This window comes from Ictalurus punctatus, chromosome 5 (assembly GCF_001660625.3).
Source record: "Ictalurus punctatus breed USDA103 chromosome 5, Coco_2.0, whole genome shotgun sequence".
NCBI lineage: Eukaryota > Metazoa > Chordata > Actinopteri > Siluriformes > Ictaluridae > Ictalurus > Ictalurus punctatus.
In genome coordinates this window covers 17060547-17082474 of record NC_030420.2, presented here as the reverse complement: position 1 = coordinate 17082474, position 21928 = coordinate 17060547, and the positions used below count along the sequence as shown (strand labels likewise).

The 21928-nt window shown below is 38.6% G+C and overlaps 1 protein-coding gene across 2 annotated transcripts; it reads left to right on the top strand.

Moving 5' to 3' along the window:
• The first annotated feature begins 249 nt into the window (after positions 1-249).
• Positions 250-21248, top strand: bicdl1 (BICD family like cargo adaptor 1). Of its 2 annotated transcripts, XM_053680260.1 has the most exons (12): positions 250-1095; positions 5223-5438; positions 11062-11178; positions 11392-11403; positions 13633-13779; positions 14127-14306; positions 14544-14762; positions 19208-19351; positions 19509-19636; positions 20221-20341; positions 20752-20866; positions 21121-21248. In XM_053680260.1, exons 1-11 carry the CDS (start codon positions 706-708, stop codon positions 20800-20802), a joined length of 1725 nt encoding a protein of 574 aa, XP_053536235.1. In that variant the 5' UTR covers positions 250-705; the 3' UTR covers positions 20803-20866; positions 21121-21248. The 2 variants fall into 2 exon arrangements, with proteins under 2 accessions (XP_053536235.1, XP_053536236.1); XM_053680261.1 differs by lacking the exon at positions 11392-11403.
• Positions 21249-21928: the final 680 nt, after the last annotated feature.

The following is a 21928-nucleotide window of genomic DNA, read 5'->3' as shown; positions in this document are numbered from 1 at the left end:
CACATATTCAATGTTTTTTTTTCTATTCTCTTGAGTGGATGAAAATCTACGGCAGTTTATGGAAATTGTTAATGAGTTATGTTCCATTTTGGACATATCCTATCTCCATATCATCAATATGTGTGTCAGGCACGTAGCGCACTGACATATGGCGTTATTACATTCAACCAATGGGTTAGCAGTTTGTAGGACTGACGTCACGTGTGCGGGCGCGCTCACTGAGAAGGTGCGACGTACGCAGAACCCGCGCACAAACATCAGAAGCAGTCTTGGTATATGTATTTTAGGTCAGAGGACTCTCAAAATGTAAGGTGTAAGGACCCACGTTATGGCGACACAAGATCCAGATGCATTAAGATGGACACAGCAAACGGTTGATAGTGTGCGTCAAGGTGGATAACGGAGAAATCGGGAAACGAAAAACAATCCAGCAATTGTGGAGGCGGCTTTATTCCCTGGGATTACCGGGGAGATTAACAGTGGCACAGGGTTTAGATATATGGTCAAACGAGGGAAGACGTCTGAAAGAAGGAGTGACACGATATGGCTATGTACGCTTAAGGCAATGAAATAATTCGCAGGCAGTGGGTATATTCCATAATCTCCCCACCATCCTCCATGGCGCTTAGAGTATCAGATCTCACAGAGCCGCTGAAAAGGCTAAAAAGTCAGAGGCTGTAGAGCAATTTGATCCCTCGATTTGCGATGTCAGCTTTCGGCATCAGTCTACAATCCGTTTCGTCCGTTGCGGCCGAGATTTCAGCACCATCTGAGTTGGACAGCGCCTGCGCGGACTGCGACTCGCAAACTCCTCGAGCCTCACGAGAAGACTTCACTCATCTGCATCAGTCACTCCTTCACAACGGCCCCGGAGGCCTCGGCACGGTCCTGGAGGAAGAACTGGCCATGCTTACACGGGAACGAGAAGAAGATTTGGTCATAAACGAACAGGATGCAGATATTTTAGCACTCTTCCGGCAGAAAGAGAAGGACTTGGTTCTGGCTGCAAAACTCGGGAAAGCGCTGCTCGAGAGAAACCAGGACCTCACGGTGCAATATGAAAAAATGACCAAGGACCTGAACGAGAAGCTAGAGGTAAGGCACTTTTATTTGCAATAAGAAGTAGAAGTAAAGAAGCAAGAAGTAAAAGTCATAGTTTACTAATATACTTTACTTTGGCATCAACATTATTGACCATATCATCTAAAGAAAGAAGTGACTAAATAAAACAACCAAGGAGTTCAAGACAATTAACACAAAATTATGTGCGAGATTCACCCAAACGTTCTTTGGAAGATTAAAATTTTTTCCATATTGAAGGCTTAGCACTGAGTTGCACAAAAATATCATTAAAAAATAGAAAAAGACTCAGGTAATCATGCCTACGCTATTACCTTCATCAAGAAATCTAGATTGTATGAAAGGCATTTAAGAACAGCCCAAACATATACATCTTTGGCAAATGTTAGGGGAACAATTTCACTTGGCACTACATTAACCATGCGCTTTATTTGGAACACAACTGGACATTTTTGCAGGTATTTAATCAGCCAATTATGTACCAGCAGCACAATGCAAAAAAAGCATGCAGATATAGATCAAGACCTTAAGAGTTAATGTTCACATCAAACATCAGAATGAAGAAAAAGTGTGATCTGTGACTTTGATTGTGGCATGGATGTTGGTATCAGATGGGCTGGTACGAGTATTTCAGAAACTGCTGCTTTCCTGGGAATGTCACCCACAACATCTCTAGAGTTTACACAGAATTATGTGAAAAAAAAAACAAAAAAAAAAACTGAGTGACAGACAGTTCTGTGGATGGAAACGCCTTGTTGAGATGAGAGGTCAGAGGAAAATGGCCAGATTGGTTTAAGCTGCCAGGAGGGATGTAGTAACCCAAATAATCCCTCTTTACAACCATGGTGAGCAGAAAAGCCTCTCAGCATGCACAAAACATTGCACCTTGAAATGGATGGCCTACAACAGCAGAAGACCATATTGGGTTCCACTCCTGTCAGCCAGATGTGGTCTTCTGTTGTTGTAGCCCCTGCATCTCAAGGTTTGATGTGTTGTGGATTCTGAGATGCTTTTCTGCTCACCACAGTTGTAAGGAGTGCTTATTTGAGTTACTATAGACTTCCTGTCAGCTCAGACCAATCTGGTCATTCTTCTCTGATCTCTCTATCTCTCTAATCAACAAGGTGTTTCAGCCTGAAGACCCTCCACATACAGAATGTTTTTTTTTTGTTTTTCACACAATTTTGTATAAACTCTAGAGGCTGTTGTGTGTGAAAACCCCAGGAGATCAGTAGTTTCTCAAGTACTCAAATCAGCCCATCTCTTTCCAACAACCATGCCATGATTAAAGTCACTGACATCACATTTTTCCCCAATCTGATGCTTGATGTCAACATTAACTGAAGCTCTTGACCTGTATCTGCATGATTTTATGCATTGCACTGCTGCACATGATTGGCTGATTGAATAACTGCATAAATGAGTGTAAAAATGTTCCTGTTAAAGTAAATGGTGTATATGCCTTAGGTCAGTGGAGTGCGAGTGGATCAACAACTACTGGCAGGTGGGTCAAGTAACTTATTAAATCATTTTTTCCATATATCAGTCACTATTTGTAGGGTCAAGTTGTCAGTAGCCAGTGAGCAGGTTATGTAACTAACTAAGCTTCACATTTAACTGTCTGGAATTGCCATATGAGTCTCTCTTCACATTCCAGTGTCAACTTTTATGGATGACTTTGTGGTGTATGTAAGGTATGTAACAGGGAGTGTGGCCAAATACCCCTGGGTGATTGCATATTCATGGGTGAGTGCATGATGCAGGTTGTGTGTAATATTACAGTTTTTGTAATATTTACAGAATGTAGCTACTGCCTCTTTTTTTATTTGTACTATATTTTTATTAGCTTATGTTGCATACCAAATTGAACAGTTTGGTCACACTAGTACTTGGTGACAAAGCAAATAGCTCATGTGTAGGGGCAGTGATAGCTTGGCGGTTAAGTCTTTGGGTTACTGATCAGAAGGTTGGAGGTTCAAGCCCCAGCACTGCCAAGCTGTACAGTGCCCCTGGACCAGAGCAAGGCCCTTAAACCTCTCTGGTCCAGGGGCACTGTATCATGGCTGACCCTGTGCTCTGACCCCAGCTTCCTGACATGCTGGGGTATGCGAAGAAAAGAGTTTCACTGTGCATATGTATATGTGATAAATAAATACTCATTATCATTATGTTAGCCACTAACAATCAGATAGGTGAGCTACAGATGATAGCAAGCTGCTATTCCTGAAAACCACCAAGGAGAACTTTTATTAGAAAAAGTTCTCTTGTCTGATATCAGAGTGAAATATATTTTTACTTGTAGACTCCTGCCTGCTGCTCTGGTCTTTTTTTGCAGCTTATACTTCAGCTTCATGAGGCTTAAGAAATAACCTTTTACTGAAACTTGTGATCTAACAAGAAATGATAAAGCTGTCCTTAGTAAAAAGAGTATTGCAGATCCTCCATCTATGATCTAGCTCATAGTTTTTGTAAATAAACTCAACCCATGTTTTGCCTGCATTTGCAGACTCTTACATGTTATGACAATAACAATATCAATACCATAATGTGTCCAATCCTAAATCAGATTTTTAATCTGAGATGTTCAGATCTTCATTTAAATTCATATCATTTTAATTAGATTTTAGTAATATAGTTCTTTAAACAATATAAACTGTCACAAAGCTACTATAAAGAAATCTGGATTTAAATTTAGATGCCCACTGAGGTGACAGTTGAAAGAACAAAAGAGGAAGAACCCATGAGAGGAACCAGACTCAAGCAGTTTTTTTTAATGTACCAAAACCATTGTAGTGATAAATTAATTACCCTGACAAGCTGTATTTCTAAAAGTTTTCTTTATGAATGCAAAAAAGTGCATTTATAACTGTATAATACAGTGTATAAAACTGTAATCACAATATAAAACATTAATACTGTTGTGCTTATATGAATAGCCATTAAAAATGGAATAAAGTGTTCTTATAGCAATCCTCTATTAGTTCTTCTAGTAACTTCAGATCTTAATTATTCATTCATTCATCCTTAGGGACTGCTTTATCCTTTCTCAGGGGTGCAGTGAATCAAGAGTTTATATCTGGAAAACAGGGCACAAGGTGAGACCACACCCTAGATGGAAGCACAGGCCACTAGGCATACATATATTCACACCTAGCAGCCATCTATCAGAATGTTATTGGACAGTGAGAGGAAACTAAAGAACCCAGGGCAATCCCCTGAAGATACAGGGAGAACATAAGAAATTCCATATAGACAGTAACCCAATCAAACCTGGGACCCTGGAGCTGTGTGGTGGAAAAATGCTACCTGCTGTGCGTAACAGCAAAATTATCCATGACACAGTATGCTTGCTTGACACAGTTATTTGGCTATCCAAAGCCCTCTTCCCTCAGTGCATGGTTTACAGTACAACAAAGCCTAATCCCCAGCCACTCCAAGGGCAACTGTGCGTACATCTGCTACTGATTTGTACGATGGCTTCATACCCTATCCTCTCTCCCTCATCTGCTTTCAGATCTGCTGTCAGACTAGGGATTAACAGTATACAACATACAAGAACATAAAATACTGTAAGGTTCTTATTAGTCTCATTTGAAAATGCTGCAAGTAATTTTCATGTGTTTGGGTACCCATTATTATTCTGAAGGCCAGATCATTGACTGATTTCTGGCATGGCTTTGACTGTCTCACATTGCCCTTTTCATTACTCATTAGATCTTGCCTGCATGTTCTACTGCCTGCAGCAGTATTTTCAGTAGCCTATTTTTTTTAGGTGTTTTTTAGGGCTATGCATCAAAAATCATTAATTGCAGTTGTCCTTATAATACCACTGACAGTCCTACATCTGCACTATTAGGATTAAAATTTGTTCAATACCAGGAACTTGAAGTAACACTGGCGAGCCCTCACATTCATAACATCCTGCATTCATTCATTCATTTATTCATTCATTCATTCATTCATCTTCAGTAACCACTTTATTCTGGTCAGGGTCATGGTGAATCCAAAAATCCATCTGGTCATGAGAAGAAAATGCAGATCTCCACATAGATCGTAACCTGAGCTCTGGATCAAACCAGGGACCAAGAATGTCTGTGCAAGAATGTCTGACTTAATTTTGCATTTTCCTTTCTTGTCTGCAGAATCTGGAGCAGGAGAAGCATGAGCTGCGGCGACGCTTGGAGAGACGAGAAGGCGAGTGGGAGGGTCGTGTGGCTGAGCTGGAGACTGATGTGCAGCAGCTCAAGGGTGAGCTGGAGAAGCACAAGGTACAGCTGCGTGAGGCTGATCGGGACAAGACCCGCACCATCACCGAACTCTCAGAACAAAACCACAGTTTGCTCGAGCAGCTCAGCAGAGTGAGTGCACTTTGGGTAGTTGGGCACATGAGACAGAGTGGGTGGTTCTACAAATGAACAGAAGAATGCATGGGATGAGACTAGGCCTAGGGCAATTTAACTGGATTTCTGTAGAGATTCATGGTTAGTATAGAATTATAGCTGTGGAGGATGTTGTTTCCACAATACTCGGGAATACAGGAGAGGCCTTTATTTCTTCAGTAATTTTACAGTATTTACTAGGGTTATAACCAAACATAAGATATACTATTGGACTGAACAATTAATGTGTTCTAAACAAATACAAATTCAGAGGCATACTTCAAAATTAAGTGGAATACTGCTGGATGAAACAAACAAACAAAATAATTTTGCATGAACGATTATTCAAGTAATACATTTTTTTAAATATTGTAGAAATTGGAATATTATGTAATGTATGTTTTCATCATTCTTAAATGCTCATACTCCATAGTTATTAAAAGCAAATATTTTCAGAAAATCATATGGGAATTATAATGAAATGCCACTTCAAGGATCCTTCCCATCCATCCATTTTGACTCACAGCAGTTCTGTGTGTGTCATGTAATAACAGAGAAGGAACTCTGGACTCCATTTCCCAGCAGCCGCTGCACCTCACTGCATCACAGTCACATGACCACCTGCACCTGAATTGTTCATGTTAACGAGTACTTATGTGTATATTAGCAACAATTTGCACTGCACTCCTTGTTTTGCGTCCCAGTTTTACAGTAGATACTGATAGCATGGCCAGCAGACTTTATTGATCTTTTAGAATGTAGCAAACCCAAAACTAAAGTAAATCTGATAAAAATATTATTAGATGGCTAATGTTGTCAACTGCATCCTAAATAACAGTTTCCTGATTTGGGAAAGACATTGTTGTTTTGAAACATCATTAGCTTGCTTACTCATTTACAAAAAGTTCAACAGGGTGTCTGGTTCATGAGTACTTATTAGAGAAGTTATGTTCTGCAAATTGCTTGGTATTATTTGTGAATGAAAAATCCCTTTTTTCCCTAGCAGCCTTGTTTTCCCCCACAGTGCTTTCCAGTGTTTCTAGGGCAACGTGGTAGGGTTAGCATAAAAATAAGTCTAGTACAGACCCCACCCACTTCCAGGTAATCTGAATATGAAAACAGAGTTTGCCCATATAAATCACTGCAGAGTAGTTTGCAGATATTTGTTAGCACAATCAGTGCATTGTATGAGTGTGTGTTCATGTATTCTTCAAGTGAATAATTTATTGTGTTTTCCAAAATCCCCCTTTTTTTGTGTGTGCAATTTTAAGTGAGTTAAGAAGAGAAGGTATAGGCAGGTAAACAAACATTATTAATGCTGTCAATAAATTTTCAAGCAATTAGCATTGACTGCATTCTTAGATACCATCATCTGATGAAAACGCATCTGAATTGCACTAAAGCACTCTACTGTGGCCCAATTATTTTATCATACCAGTAAAAAAAATTACAGTCAATATAAGTGTAGCAGGTTGACTGTAAAGTTGTATACTTTGTAAGGGCGTGCATGTACCTTGTCACACTGTTGCATGAATTGGCAGACTCACACCACTGCAACTACAATTTCTGTTTATGCACACATAATGTAGATGAAACCTTGTCCAACTTTTTACTTGTAAATTTGATCATAAAGCCAGTTGTTTTTGGAGGCTACATCTTAGATTCTTCTTCATACTAATATTTCAGTGGGTTTATTTTCAGATGTGAGCCAAGAAGATTGTGTCAGCATGTACATTTGGTGACAGTGAGACAATACATTTATGATAACTGGAAATTCTTATAAACACAGGCATATAATTTGATTATAATATCCCTCTTTTTGTCAGAAGACATTATATTATAACATGACATTTCATACTGATCCTGCTGTTTTTGCATTTCTTAGAACATCAAAAGCAGAGCCAGGAAAATGTGAAATTGTGACAAAGAGAGAGTTGTGTTACAAAAAAAACAACAACAACTCCTAATTCCAAATGACCTTCTAATCAGGTTAAGAGCTTTGTGTTCCTAAAGTGAGTCTGTACATGTGTCTGTGTTTGTAAAATGACATGTTTTTACAGGTGTGACTGTGCTGTTTTCTGTGAGCAAGTTAAAAGTTAATTATGGGGTTAGAATAGACACATAAATAGATTACGATCCACAAATAAATGTAGCGAGATTCACAAAAATTAAACAAATTCACAAATAAACACAATGAGATCACAAATATATGTTAGAAGTTTCACAAAAATGTATTAAATTCACAAATAAATAAAATGAGATTATCTACAATTGTGGACAAACTCCCCATGATTTTTGAATGGAAGAAAAAAAGGATGTACCTCTATTTCTCTAGTTGAAAAATAAATATAGTGTTCATCTCCATACTGTTTTGAAGAAGGCAGAGTATAACATGAGGTATAAAAGACATGCAAAGAAGTATGGGCAAAGACCAAGTCATTAGGCCGTTAGAACAGAGATGTTGGGTAGAATGTGGATGGGTTTGGGGGATACAGTGGACTGTGATATTAACTGGAAGGATCAAAAGCTTGATCATACGAGATAAAAGAGCTTTGACACAGCTCTAGAACAAATAATACAATAAATCAAAATAAATTAATAATCATAGGCCCACTGAAACCAATGCTATTCTGTATAGGTGGTGATATACATTCTGAGGGAAACATGTAGTGTTTAAGTGCTGTCCTTTCTGGCAGAATTCTAAATGACAGGAGGTAGCTGAAAAACTGAAAAGTTGATTTGGCAAAACTTTGTTTTGTCTCAGGCAACATGGAAGAAAAAAAACTGTGTAGGATGGCCAGAGTTGCCATGGTGATAGTCAGCCATGATGTGACACATTGCTTAAAGGGTGCTGTTTCATTCATGCAAATGACTCTCTATTGGTCTCAGCACTGAAATAAGTAATAGTCTGATCCTGACTGAGCAATGAGCTTTGATAAGAACCTGTGAATGTTCTGAATTGCCAAAGATAACCAGTGTGCTTGCATGGGATTATGTGGATGTGAAATTCTATATTTTGCAGAGAATCTATGAGTCACAGACTGTGTATGGCACTGGCCTTATTTTTCTCTTTCATTATTCTGGAATATAATAAAATACAATAGTGTGTGGGAGCTGTGCAGTGACATTTCCTGTAGAAGACCATCTTTCCCTTTCTAATCTGTCACCTTTAGCTACTTAGTCACAAATACAGCCCAAACAAACACTAGTAACTGGGCAGAAATATATTAGAGGGAAGGCTACAGTCACAGGGTAAATTCTAGAGGTGCCACTGAGTGAACTACAGTCCTGTGAAAAAGTCACAAAAAAGAATTGAATTCATAAATAAATAAAATGAGATTTGCAAATACATTTAAAAAAAAAAAACAAAAACGTTTCTATGTCACAAACACAACTCTGCCTTGCATTCATTTGTGCCACCATCCTGATTTCTTCTGTTTTTGTGTATATCTCGTTCTAAATAGTTTTAGATCTTCAAATGAAATACAACATAAAACAAAGGCAACCTGAGTAAATACAGTTTTTATTTATTTATTTATTTTTTATTGAAGCAAAAAAGGTTATCCAACATTTATCACCAATGTGAAACTTAAAATCTGGCTGTGCCACCTTTAGCAGCAATAATTGCATCCAAACACTTCCAATAACTGGAGATCAGTCTTTCCCTTACGTCCAAGACTAGGACTTACTCCCATGCTTTCCATCATTGTCTTGCTGCATAATCCAGTTGCCCTTGAGTTTAAACTTACAGACCAGACATTCTCCTTTAGAATTAATGTTTCCCTCAATTATTTCAAGTTGCCCAGGCCCTGACGCAGCAAAACATTCCCACACCATCACACTACCACCACCATGCTTGACCGTAGGTATGATGTTCTTTTTCTGGAATTCTGTGTTTGTTTTACACCAGATGTAACGGGACCCCTGTCTTCCAAACAGTTCCATTTTCTTCCTCATCATTTCTGGAATTTCTTTCAACTTTGGCATAGTGTGCCACTGGGTAAGATCTTTTAACCAACTTCATGCTGTTTTATTTAAGTGTTGATTTGAGGGTTTGCAGTAATCAGGCCTGGTTGCGTCTTGTCCAACTGAACCCGATTATGAATGCAGTTTCATAGATTTGGGGAATTAGTAACTACAGAGGAAATACATTTTCACACAGGCCCAGTTAGTATTGGATAACTTTTTTGCTTCAATAAATAACATTATCATTTAAAAACTGTATTTTGTGTTTACTCAGGTTACCTGTTTTATCTTAGATTTTGTTTTAATTTATGAAACAATTAAGTATGAGATATACGCAAAAACAGAAGATAAACAAATAGGTTTTACTTTTTCACAGCACTGTATATGTAATTTCCAGTGGGTTGTACCACTGATTACAAATCACTGTGTCAGTACTTTCACAAACACAGGAATGAGAGGATCCAAAAGTAGAACACAGACACTGGGGCTGAAGGTACAACGGGTTTACGATAGGTTAGGGGAAGTAGGGGTGTATGTGAAAGAAGCTGGTGACCAGTGTCGGTGGGTCGGGATTCGAACTTGGGTTATCTGTGTGAGAGGCGAGCTGAAGCGCCATGGTGAGAGGGAAGCAAGGCTTGAGCAAGGAGTGAGCAGGCTTGAGTGCTGGACCTGGCCGGGGCTTGAGCTCGGGGCAGTGGCTTGGGAATTAAGTGTGTTATCAAGGAAAAATAGCCAGGCTGGGTGAAGTAGGTAGTAGCTGACTATAGGCAGGTGAAGATGTGATCCTAAAAACAAAAAGGGAAAATGACAGGGTGAAGAAGCATCAGAATGCTGCACAGAAAAAGAGCTAAACAAATTCGAGGAGGTTTGACATGTACTGCACTGAAAGTCGGAATGATCTGGCGAAGAATGGCTGGAGAACTGGGGTTGATATACTCTGCTGGTTGATGAATTGATGGGCAGCAGGTGTGTTTTCTAGAGCAATCAGAAAAGGCACAAATGGGAGTGCTATGCCCAGCCACACACACACACACACACACACACACACACACACACACATAAACAGAGGAAACACTGGATACAGGAGGAAGGGGAAGACACAGGGAAACAAACGGAAAATGGGGAAACAGAAAACCAGCCATGGCTCTGGCTGAGTACCTAATGTCTGTGGTCCAACAAATACAGTCCCCTCCAAAAGCACCGGAACAGCAAGGCCAATTCGTTCTTTTTGCTAGACACTGAAGACATTTGGATTTGAAATCAGAAGATGAACTTCAACAAAAGAATTGGCCTTGCCATTCCAATACTTTCAGAGGGGGCTGTATGGTGATCCAAGAAGAAGCAAAAAGCAATATGTGAGGGTCAGTAGATCAGGCACTGACCATATGGATGAAGCTAAATAGAAAATAGTTCAGACTGTGTATATGAAAATAATAAAAAAAAATAGCTCTCTTACAAAAACTGTACAAAATGTTTATGTTACTGAGGTTAAAGTTGGGGTAGGTGTAGTCATAGCATTATATACCCCACAACAATAGTAATACAAATGTGTGTGTGTGTGTGTGCGTGTGTGTGTGTGTGTGTGTGTGTGTGTGTGTGTGTGTGTGTGTGTGTGTGTGTGTACATGCTTCCACAGGCTGCTGATGTGGAGAGACGGCTGTGCACTCAGGTACATTCATTGAGGGATGATTTCAGAGAGAAGGACATCTCCAAAAAACAGCACATGACACAACTAGAGAGCCTACAAGTAGAGGTGAAGGACAGTGGAATATGCAATCTTTCTTATTTAGAGCAATAAAATCATTATGAATTTAGCACACAGTAGCCTACAGTAACAATTCCAAAAGGAAATAGTGGCTGGGAAATATGTGCATTTGTGTTTGCAAAAAAGATTTTGCTCAACATAATTCTCTTTGCCATTCCTTTTCTAATTATTTTTGCTTATATTCTCTTTTCCTGGGAGCAGCAAGGGCTAGAAGTAAGTGGGCATGTACTGCAGTCCTCTCATCTGCATATCTGTCACTCATTTGATGTTCCATTTTCATTAAAAAAAAAAAAAACAAGAGCTTCATCCAAATGGATTATTCATAATAGAGACTCATCTCATTAAAATATCACAGAGATACAGGTGCCATATCATGTGATATGTTCCCATAGTCTTTGATTTGGCAACACAGGCCAACACTGTGCAACTCTTCTGCATTGTCCTATATAGTAGCCATCCTGAATACTCGGTGAACGTTCATAGAGTATAAAATGCGTATTAAACATCAAGCAAGACTCGTTAGATAATCAATCATTAGCAATGCACATTTGATCCATAAATTGTTTTTCTGCTCTCGGTTTCAGTATTTATTTCTGCCTGATTTCAACTAAATTTCAGTGCAACTGAGATTCAAGTGCAAAGCTGATAATTTTCACCCCAAGCCTCTAAGATTTTTTTCCAAGTGCTAAAACCAAATATTTTTGATCATGATAAAATTCTGTCATAGTTTACAATATTATCACAGTATTGAACATAGATAAAACTATATTTATCTCATGGTGTGATGTTTCAGTATCATCACACGGTATATATCTTAATGATCAGCATACTGTCACGATCTCCCCTGCAGATGGCGCTGCGGCGCGCGACGTGCACGGAAAGCAGATGGGCACGCACGTGCACGCTCTGTGAGTGCGCATGGACGATGGTGACTTTGTTACAATGGACACGTGCACTTGTTTTGGTTTCTGTAATGTCTCCTCCCTGTTTAGTTATTGGTTGGCGTTCGAGGGTGTGTCATTATTGGTTCCAGCTGTCTGTATTCAAGCATGATTATGTTTGTTATTTAATCCCCTCGTGTTGCTGTGCACTTCGCGCAGTATTAAATGAATGTATAGGTGAATACGTTTATGTAGGTTAGGTAGGTGTTAGCCACCTGGATGCTAAGCAGTCATGTTTTCGTGTCCTGTTCTTGTTCCATGTCTCGATTCTAGTTTCACGTAACACATACATTTGTTTGTTGTTTACTATCTTCTCATCTTGGATTAAAAATAGCTAACTCACTGACTGAGACTAGATAATAAGTTCAGATGCTGTCTGTCTGATTCTTTCATGTGAAATACCTCAACTCTTGTCTCTGAAACAGAATCCAGTAGCTCTCCCTGGAAGTATAAATGCAGTACTTCCAAATAATGCCAAATCTAACTATAAGACAAAACAGACTTATTTTCTATAGACTATTCATACACGCGTTATTGGATTATAACACAGGGACAATGGTGATAAATTTGTGCATTGAATTGTGGATTGATATTAAGTGGTTAACCACATAAAAACACTTTAAAAAACAATTCTAAAAAAACCTTCACCATTATTATAGCCAGTGTTTGTTATAAAGGACTTTATAACTGGATTTTTTACCATGCTGAAGTATGTAATTGCAGCACTGTCAAAATAATGAACCTCAATGTTGATTTATTTAAAATGAATGAAATATTACACATAAAGTATCAGACTTTCCTCTCTTTCTGATGTCTCAAATGTGAAATACTAGAGCAGTAGCAGAGTGTGGATAAGCTATTGTTTGATGATGCAGTGCCTGGGTGTTCCAAAAAAAACTGTGCAGAATGGAGATGAATTGCACGTGTTTCCTTTTTGAAGATTTGTTCTGATTCCACAGGACTATGAATCATAATTTAGACTTAGTTTGTAAGTACAATATTTTTATTTTGGCTTTTAACTGCATTGTCAATTAATTAGCCATTACAAATGGTTAATTATATAAAGGGGAAAACAGTAGCTACAGAAGCAGGTAGATCTTATATCTGTGAATGCCCTTAGATAAACTCAATAAAGTCAAGCTCCTACTGAAATAATTTAAAGATATAGGTCATAGCATGAGGGAGATACGTAGGCTGATGGTTATTTAATGTTCTAAGCTGTTTTGTAGGCTCATTACCCAGCACAGAGTGAAAACATTTTGGGTCAGAGACAGTGACAGATCAATGTCACTGACTTACGCTTTCAGTAGGCAATGGTTCAAGTTAAACATTCCTAAAACCGGGGGTGGTTGTAGCCTTGCCATGTAGCTATGCAGTATTTGCTGTTTGGTTTATAGGAAATTCAAACTAACAGAAAGTGCTTTAAAAGGTCAAGTGCAGTTGCTTAGGTTGTGTGTGGCAATGTATCTGACCCAGTGCTCTGTCCATTTATCTTGCTCAGATAAAGATGCTGTCTGAGCGAAAGCAGGAACTTGAGCGATGTTTAACCAAATTGCATGAGGAGAATGAGCAGCTGCAGAGCACTGTGGACAACTTGAAAGAGCGAACATTTGTTTTGGAGAAGCTATGCCACGAGAAGGACTTGCAGGTAAGTGATGATTTAAAACTAGTTTGTATAAGTGATTTACACGAACAATTATTCTAATTGTAAATATATAATGATGGCCAGCAATATATTCAGTTCAACTCAGTTTTTTTTTTCTGTGCTTTTCACTGAATAGATATTTAAATAGACATAATATATGTGATTTTTTTATGTTAAGAAATATTGACTGTCCACAGGTTGAACACTGATGTAAGGCATGTTCACTAAAGTTGTTTATGTGTTTTTAGCTCCCCAGTTACCTTTTACTGTATGGGTCTGCAAGCAAACCATATAAACCATTATGTTATTCCTAGCCAATCAGTTTCAGTGTGTATCTCGTGTGTCCTCAGCTGCGGCAGAATCAACTGGAGCTGCAGGAGGTGCGTGTGTCTCATCGGCAGTTAAGTGCCCATTTGGCGGAGATGACTGAGGAGAGAAGTCTTCACAGCTTCAGCTCTAACAGTCACTCACTGCTGAGTGAGATAGAGCAGAGCATGGAGCAGGAGGAGCTCGAGCAGGAGAGGGAGCAGGTGCACACATATACATACATATGCACATGTGATACAGAGATACTGAGCTCTGACTCAGATTCCAGCTCACCCACACATACACAACATGAATAACATAGTAAAGACTTGCAGGTATAGTTGGCCACACACACTCTTTCTCACTCCCTATCTTTCTCCTCCACAGAAACAGACACCCACACATGCCAGTCTGACACTCTGAATATCACTATCTCTCAATGTTATCTTCTTTCTCTGCAGTTGCGTCTGCAGCTATGGGAAGCTTACTGCCAGATTCGCTCTATCTGCTCCCAGCTGAGAGGAAATGACATCACAGACTCTGCCCTGTCCACGGACTCATCCATGGATGAGTCATCAGAAACATCATCAGCTAAAGACGTGCCTATGGGCAGCCTGCAGTCCAGTCTACTTGAGCTTCGCAGACTCACACAAAACGTGCTGGATGGCAACGAGTCTACAGTATGGCACCGAATCACACACACAACATGCAACCTTCAACACACACACACAACACGCAAATACACAAACACTCAACATTCAATACATACACATGCACAAATACACACTCTACATGCAGTATAAACACAACATGGAATATATACACACACAACATACAATACAGACACACATTCAATATTCAATAAACACACAACATGCAATACCCACACATTTGATACAGCACACACACACACACACAATATGCAATACACAAACCCACCAACACACACATACTCAACATACAATATACATACGCTCACCATGCAATTCACACACACTGAATATACAATACAGACACAACATGCAACACACATACAACACACAAATACACACACTCAACATGCAGCACACACATGGAATACACAAATACACACATTCATTAATGCAATACACAAACACATTTAGCATGCAATACACACAACATGCAAACACACACACTGAACATGCAGTAGACACACACACTCACAGACTCAACATGCAGTACATACACTCATGGAATATACTAAGGGTGTAACACTGTATCTGTATCTCTTTAGTGCTCAAAATATTTACATCTTTATCTGTATTTGGATGTAAACTGGAGGTGGGAGGGGTTTCTTTGTTTTAGTTAGTTTTTTTTTTTTTTGTGACCTTACCAGTATGCCCCTGGAGACACTGAAAAAAACCCAGGGCTGCTGGAAAAAGAAGTAATTTTTCATTCACAAATTGTAACAACAAATAGCAATTTGCAGAAAATCTTTCATAACAGTGATGTCTTTCCAAAATCAGGGAACTGTTCTGGGATGGTTTCCTGATAACAATGAATCTTAGTGAATAGCAAACAACTTAAAGAATACATAAAATTAAAAAAACACCTTCGTTATCAGAGATTTAACAAACAAGTAGTTTTTTGTTGACTCTGTGTAGCCTGACTCAGGAGAAAAGCTGCACAAGTCCATAGACAAACAAACAATTCACAGTCTTGAGGTAAATTTAATAGATCAATCAGTGACTTAAATAGCAAAAATAGACACAGGTGGAAAGTACAATATTCATAAATAGCTGGTTATAGATGCAAGCAAGTACAGAATTTACGTTTGTTTGGAAGAGCAATACTGAAAGAAGGGAAAATGTTGGTCAGATTTAAGAAAAACTATAGTGTGTTGTTTGTATAAAAAATATTTAGTTACTCAGCAGAAGGTGATTTCATTGCTTTCACTAAATTTATTTTAAACAAAAATTTAATCTACTAGTTTGTATTATGTAGAGGGAATTTAATCCATTGGTCTATCCAGTCACTCTTGAGGGTGCTGGCACTGACTAATATTAAATTAAATTAAATTATCTCTATAATGTACAGTGGGTCATGTTGTGGACTTGCAGCCACAGGGAACTGGCTTTGAACCTGAGCTTGAATGACTGTGAAGAGTTCAGTTTTATTCCAGGGCTTTGAATATACATTATCAAATCATGTTGTCTGTTCAGAAACAGTGTTCACATGGAAGCAATGTACACATTTGAATCAAGTAAATTCAATTAAACTTTTTTTTCAGTGTACAGAACAAGAAGTACAAATGGGGAGCACAAAAGCTACACTTAAAAAAGTTATATGAATTTACTTGATTCAAATGTTTATATCAGATCACAAATGAAATATGTTACTTCAACATAAATACACCTCTTACACTTGATTTAGTCAGTTAGCTTGCTGGTTCCATGTGAATTGCTTTACATGAACACAGTTTTAAATGCATCCAGCGAAAAGGAAATTTGGCTCATCCCACTTTTGGTGCAAAGATTCCAAAACCAAGCACTCATGTGGACTGTTTGCAGTTACTCAAATCTCACAAGGAACAGGATGACTATATTACTGATGCTGTCTAGGATAGGGGGCCTGAAAGCCAATCTGTTTCATTTAGTCTGCCTAGTACAGATAAAGAAGATGGGCCCATAGTGGACTGCAGGCCAACATGGACAACTGTGATTCATGGTTCAAGTGATTTTTTTTTAGAGTTCCATCCCAGGCCACAAAGCTGAAACAAAAGAGGAAAACATGAAGGGGCAAGAGAGGGCAATTGTTGCTTATATCAAGGGCCCAATAAAAGGAGAGAGAACGGCAGTGATTAACATCTCAGATCTTCCCTTATTAATTGACTGTGTTTCAGATCTATTCAAAGGCGTCTCATTTTCCACAACTTATTTAGGCAATGAGTTTTACACAAAGGTATTCCTCTGCAGATTTTATTGTAGTTTACATTTTAAAGTGTGCCACCATCAGAGGCCTGGCAATGTGACAGCACAATTAAATAGTGATCTATCACTTGTTTCTATCCCAAATCCACCTTTATACCCATCAACACAAATTATGCATTGAATGCTTTCACAAAGAACATTTCTTATGAGGATGAAAAGTAGAAGACGTCAGTATAATTTAACCAAGCAACAGTATGTGAAGGACTTAAATGGCTGTCAACCAGAGATGATGTGCTTGTTAAAAGTGAGGAGATTCATGACAACTGAACAATACAGGATGTTATGCTATGCTCTATGCCAGTGGTTCCCAAACTTTTTACAGTGGTGTACCCCCCCAGGCATTTAATATCCTTTTCTGTACCCCCTCTCTCAAACTGTGTTGTCGGACGATGGCATCCTCTGTATTGTTTGGGGGGTTTTGGCCTTTTCCCCAAGCATTACACCAGCTACAGTGAGGGAAAAAAGTATTTGATCCCCTGCTGATTTTGTACGTTTGCCCACTGACAAAGAAATGATCAGTCTATAATTTTAATGGTAGATTTATTTGAACAGTGAGAGACAGAATAACAACAAGAAAATCCAGAAAAACGCATGTCAAAAATGTTATAAATTGATTTGCATTTTAATGAGGGAAATAAGCATTTGACCCCCTCTCAATCAGAAAGATTTCTGGCTCCCAGGTGTCTTTTATACAGGTAACGAGCTGAGATTAGGAGCACACTCTTAAAGGGAGTGCTCCTAATCTCAGCTTGTTACCTGTATAAAAGACACCTGTCCACAGAAGCAATCAATCAATCAGATTCCGAACTCATATATCAGCTGCAGCAATAAGAATTAAGTCCTCCACAATAGTATGGGGTTTGCCCATCTTAGCCACTCTGCAACTCCCCATGTAGGATGCTATCAGACCCTTCCTATTTAGGTTTTCCTACGCTATTATAAGGGTCTTACTACTCCTGAGTTGTCTTAGATGTCTTTCAAAAAGCTCTCAAGGTTTATTTAGCAAAAAGTAAGTAGCATTCTTTGTTTCTAAATATCCGCGCAGAAATGCTGGTTTCATGCAGTTATGAAAAAGTACGTTTGCACATATACACACATTGGCTGGGGGTTTTCTTCACTGCCAGCATATGTAAAGCCCAAAGAAATAAATTTCTCATCATATTTGCGCCTCTTTGATGGTTTTTCTGCGAATTGCTGGTGAAGAAGCGGTGGCGTTTCAACTTCGGATACACTGTTGTCTCTATCAGCATGAACTGGGCTAGTAACAGTGGGTACACTTATGCTTGCTACGGATGAAGTGTTAGAGGGACCTGGGCCACTGCTGTCAGAGGACTGTGGATCAGCAGTGCTTGCTGTGGCTGTGGGCTGATAGCTTTGTACTTCTCCATTTTAATGTTACGAGCTATTACTTAACTTCATCATATATCCGCGTGCTTGCGATAAATGACCTGCGGTAAGATGCACACTGATGCATGACTGTGAGTGGATGCAGTTTTGACCGTGAAAGACAGGATAATTTGATTGGATGTCATGTATTTGACCTTTAGAACATTTCACTTTTGCTGTTTGTACACAGGAGGCCTCTGTCTTTTTGAGGTAGAACTGCACACTAGCTTCATATAATTTACGAATGACTTTACGTACTACGTTAGATATGGAGGTGTGGCAGTGGGGGCGTGGTGGAGCTGCAGAGAAGTGGGTTGAACCTCAAAGGAATGCATGATGATTCTCACCCATGTGTGATTACGGCGAATATGTGGGGTTTTATTTACGGAGGTCATGTTGAGTTCTTTTAGGGCAAGCTGAGCCTAGCCATGTTTGTGTTTATGTATTTGTGTGTCCGTGAGTAAGAAAAAAATTAGTTTTTTTCTGCCAGCACTGAATATCATTCTCTTCCTGCCAATCATTATTTTTCTCACTAAACTTAAACTCCAGTCACACAAATTCTGTGCAGAGAAAAGCTAAAACAAACAAACAAAAAAATATTCATGAAAACAAACTCAGTTACTTTATTTAAATTAGTATGTTGGACACATTTTTTTTTTCATTTAGATCTATTTGTTTCCATCTTTATTTAGGTAGAATGGAACCTAAGGAAATGGATACAAGACTGTAGTAATACTATACTGTGTGTGTGTGTGTGTGTGTGTGTGTGTGTGTGTGTTTGGGATCAGGGATCACGCCGCACTGATGAGGATGTGCTGGAAGAGCAGGTGCGGAAACTTGTTGAGGAACTGCGAGAAGCACGAGAGCTTTACGAAAAGGAGCAGGAAAGGGTACGGAGCACTCAGGAAGACATGCTGCAACTACATAATCAGGTACATATCAAATGCACACACACTTACTGTAGAGTAGACAATGAAACAAAAATGAAAGTGGAAAAAAGGCTCACAGTGAAGTTTGATATGCCTTAAAGCATAGGCACATTTAGGCTTATTATTCACTTGATCTGTGATTTCTTGTGTCTTCTTGTAGATTGCACTTCTCTCCTTAGAAGTGTGCTCAACACGGGAGGAGAACGAGAGGCTAAGAGTGTCAGAGGTTCGAGAGCCAAGTGAACAACTACAAAATGCCATCCGAGACCGAGATGATGCCATTGCCAAGTAGGCCTTCATTCCATAGACTAATTTGTCCATATCATAACTTGTTCATTGAGTAACACACAATGTTTTTTTTACTAAGCTGTAACCACCTTATCTGTAAAATATAGTATGTGCAAATACTAGGGAAGGGAATACAAGGACATAGAATCAAAAACCTGTTTACTCAAACTCACTTATATTGGAAGCCTAAGAACAGTTTATACTAGTCATGTGAAAAAATAAGTACACCGTTTTGAAATTGTTTTTTAATTTTTATTGGGCATGTTCGGCATATTTGAACAAGCAAACATTTGATCCTCTTTGAAACTATATATAAAGTTGATACACTCTAGCAAATGACACATAAAAATGACATTTTGTAGTAATTTTCACAATTTAAATTCACATGATCAGTCGCATGGAAAAAAATAAATATACCCTTACATTTATCACACCTTCAAATCTATGAAATTAGAATCAGGTGTTCAAAAATAATGTGTTCCCATATGCTTATAATCACAACCTTATTCTGTCAAGCATATCATGTACTGTCATGAGATTCAATCCTTTATTTTTTTTTAACACTCTCTCTATGTGTACTTCAGAAAGAAAGCAGTGGAGATGGAGTTGGCGAAGTGTAAGGTAGACATTATGTCTCTGAACAGCCAGCTTCTTGATGCTATCCAGCAGAAGTTTAATCTGTCCCAGCAGTTAGAAGCCTGGCAGGTGGGTCAGGAATGCCATTAGCACACACCTTACACACAGACAAAGCAGGACACCATTTAAAAAAATATTTTTAAACATAGTCTGTGTCAGTTTATACTGGGACTAGAAGACTAGGGAGATACGTACAATATGCTCATTAGGATCTTCTACTTTTTCCAACTCTGTGTGCATTCTGTGTCTTTAGTTTGTTTGTATGTTCTGTCTGTTTTTCCTGTGTTTTCAGGATTTATATATATATATATATATATATATATATATATATATATATATATATATATATATATATATATATATATATATATATATATATACATATATATACATATATATATATATATATATATATATATATATATCGATTCCCCTCCCTGTGTAACTCCTAGCTCCACTATCTCTCTCCTTGTCTGCAGTTTGCCTCCTCAGGGCTGTTCACTGTGTGGCTCTTGTGGTTTCTTATCTAGTGGCCTTTCTCAGCTTCCTTACAAACTCCCTCTTCCTCTGTGGCAGACCCTTCCTGCCTTAGAGGTGAGCTTTTGTATGCCTCTTGACCCATCTAAATATCCAAAGCCACAATTTATTCTGTGGGAATTTGCCATGGCATGGAGATCCATCAATTTAACAGAAACTTTTATCCGTATCCCTCAAATACAAATATTTCCATCCATTTTCAGTTTTCCATATAATATTCATATTCATCTTATCTTAACTTTCTTTGTTTTATACACCAATAAAAATGTAATTGTAACCTTAAATTCTTTCTCTCTGTCACTCTCTCCCAGGATGATATTCTCAGAGTGATAGATCAGCAGTTGATAGATAAGCATCAGGGGGAATTGCTGGAATCTCCAAACTCTTTCTCTGGGGCTAAGCCTCGTACCTACGGCTCCTCGGGAGCTTCTTCCAGGCGAGCATCCCACCTCTCTGATGGTGATAAGCGCCTTTTCTCGTTTTTCAAGAAGAACTGAATCTGTCTAGGTGAAAAGAGGAAGAAAGATGAAGATAGACGCTGAGAGTGTAAAGGAAAGCAGTGGCATACCATGATCGACACAGCCAAAGACAGTAAAATTAATAATCAGTAAAGAACAAAAACTTCGAGCTATTTTTGCACTTTAGCTGTCCTAAGCACTCCTCTCCTTCAGATAATTCTAGATGAGGCACAAGAGAGTCAGTAGAAATTCATCTGCTAAATGAATAAATGTAAATTCAAGAAACTTGCATAGAGAATAAGACATTATATATTTTACATCTTCAGGGTGATATGTGCAGGATTACCACTTTTAAATAATTTTGAGGCCAACTTCCCATCCTAGTGCCTCAGATATTCTCCTCACCCCACTGCCAAAGGGTTTCAAAGGAAATGTCAGATTTAGCTCTGTCAAACTGAAGGATTCTTTTGGCCTTTAACTCAGGATGAGCTAAACTCTGCAGGGTTCTCATTGATTCAAAGTCAGGCTGCAGGTTGTATTTTGTGAATTAGCCGCAATCACTGCTGCATTTGTAAAGATGCTTCAGAGGCCTCTTATTTAGTCTGTTGTTGAATCAAAATAACGTGATTCAATAATTGATAAAAGCTATTGCTTGAATAAA

Excerpts from the sequence above, each read along its gene's own strand:
- bicdl1 (XM_053680260.1), top strand. The coding sequence starts at position 706 with ATGTCAGCTTTCGGCATCAGTCTACAATCCGTTTCGTCCGTTGCGGCC. Across the intron at positions 14,307-14,543 it reads TCGAGCAGGAGAGGGAGCAG|TTGCGTCTGCAGCTATGGGA; the intron begins GTGCACACATAT and ends CTTTCTCTGCAG. Across the intron at positions 20,342-20,751 it reads AGCAGTTAGAAGCCTGGCAG|TTTGCCTCCTCAGGGCTGTT; the intron begins GTGGGTCAGGAA and ends CCTTGTCTGCAG.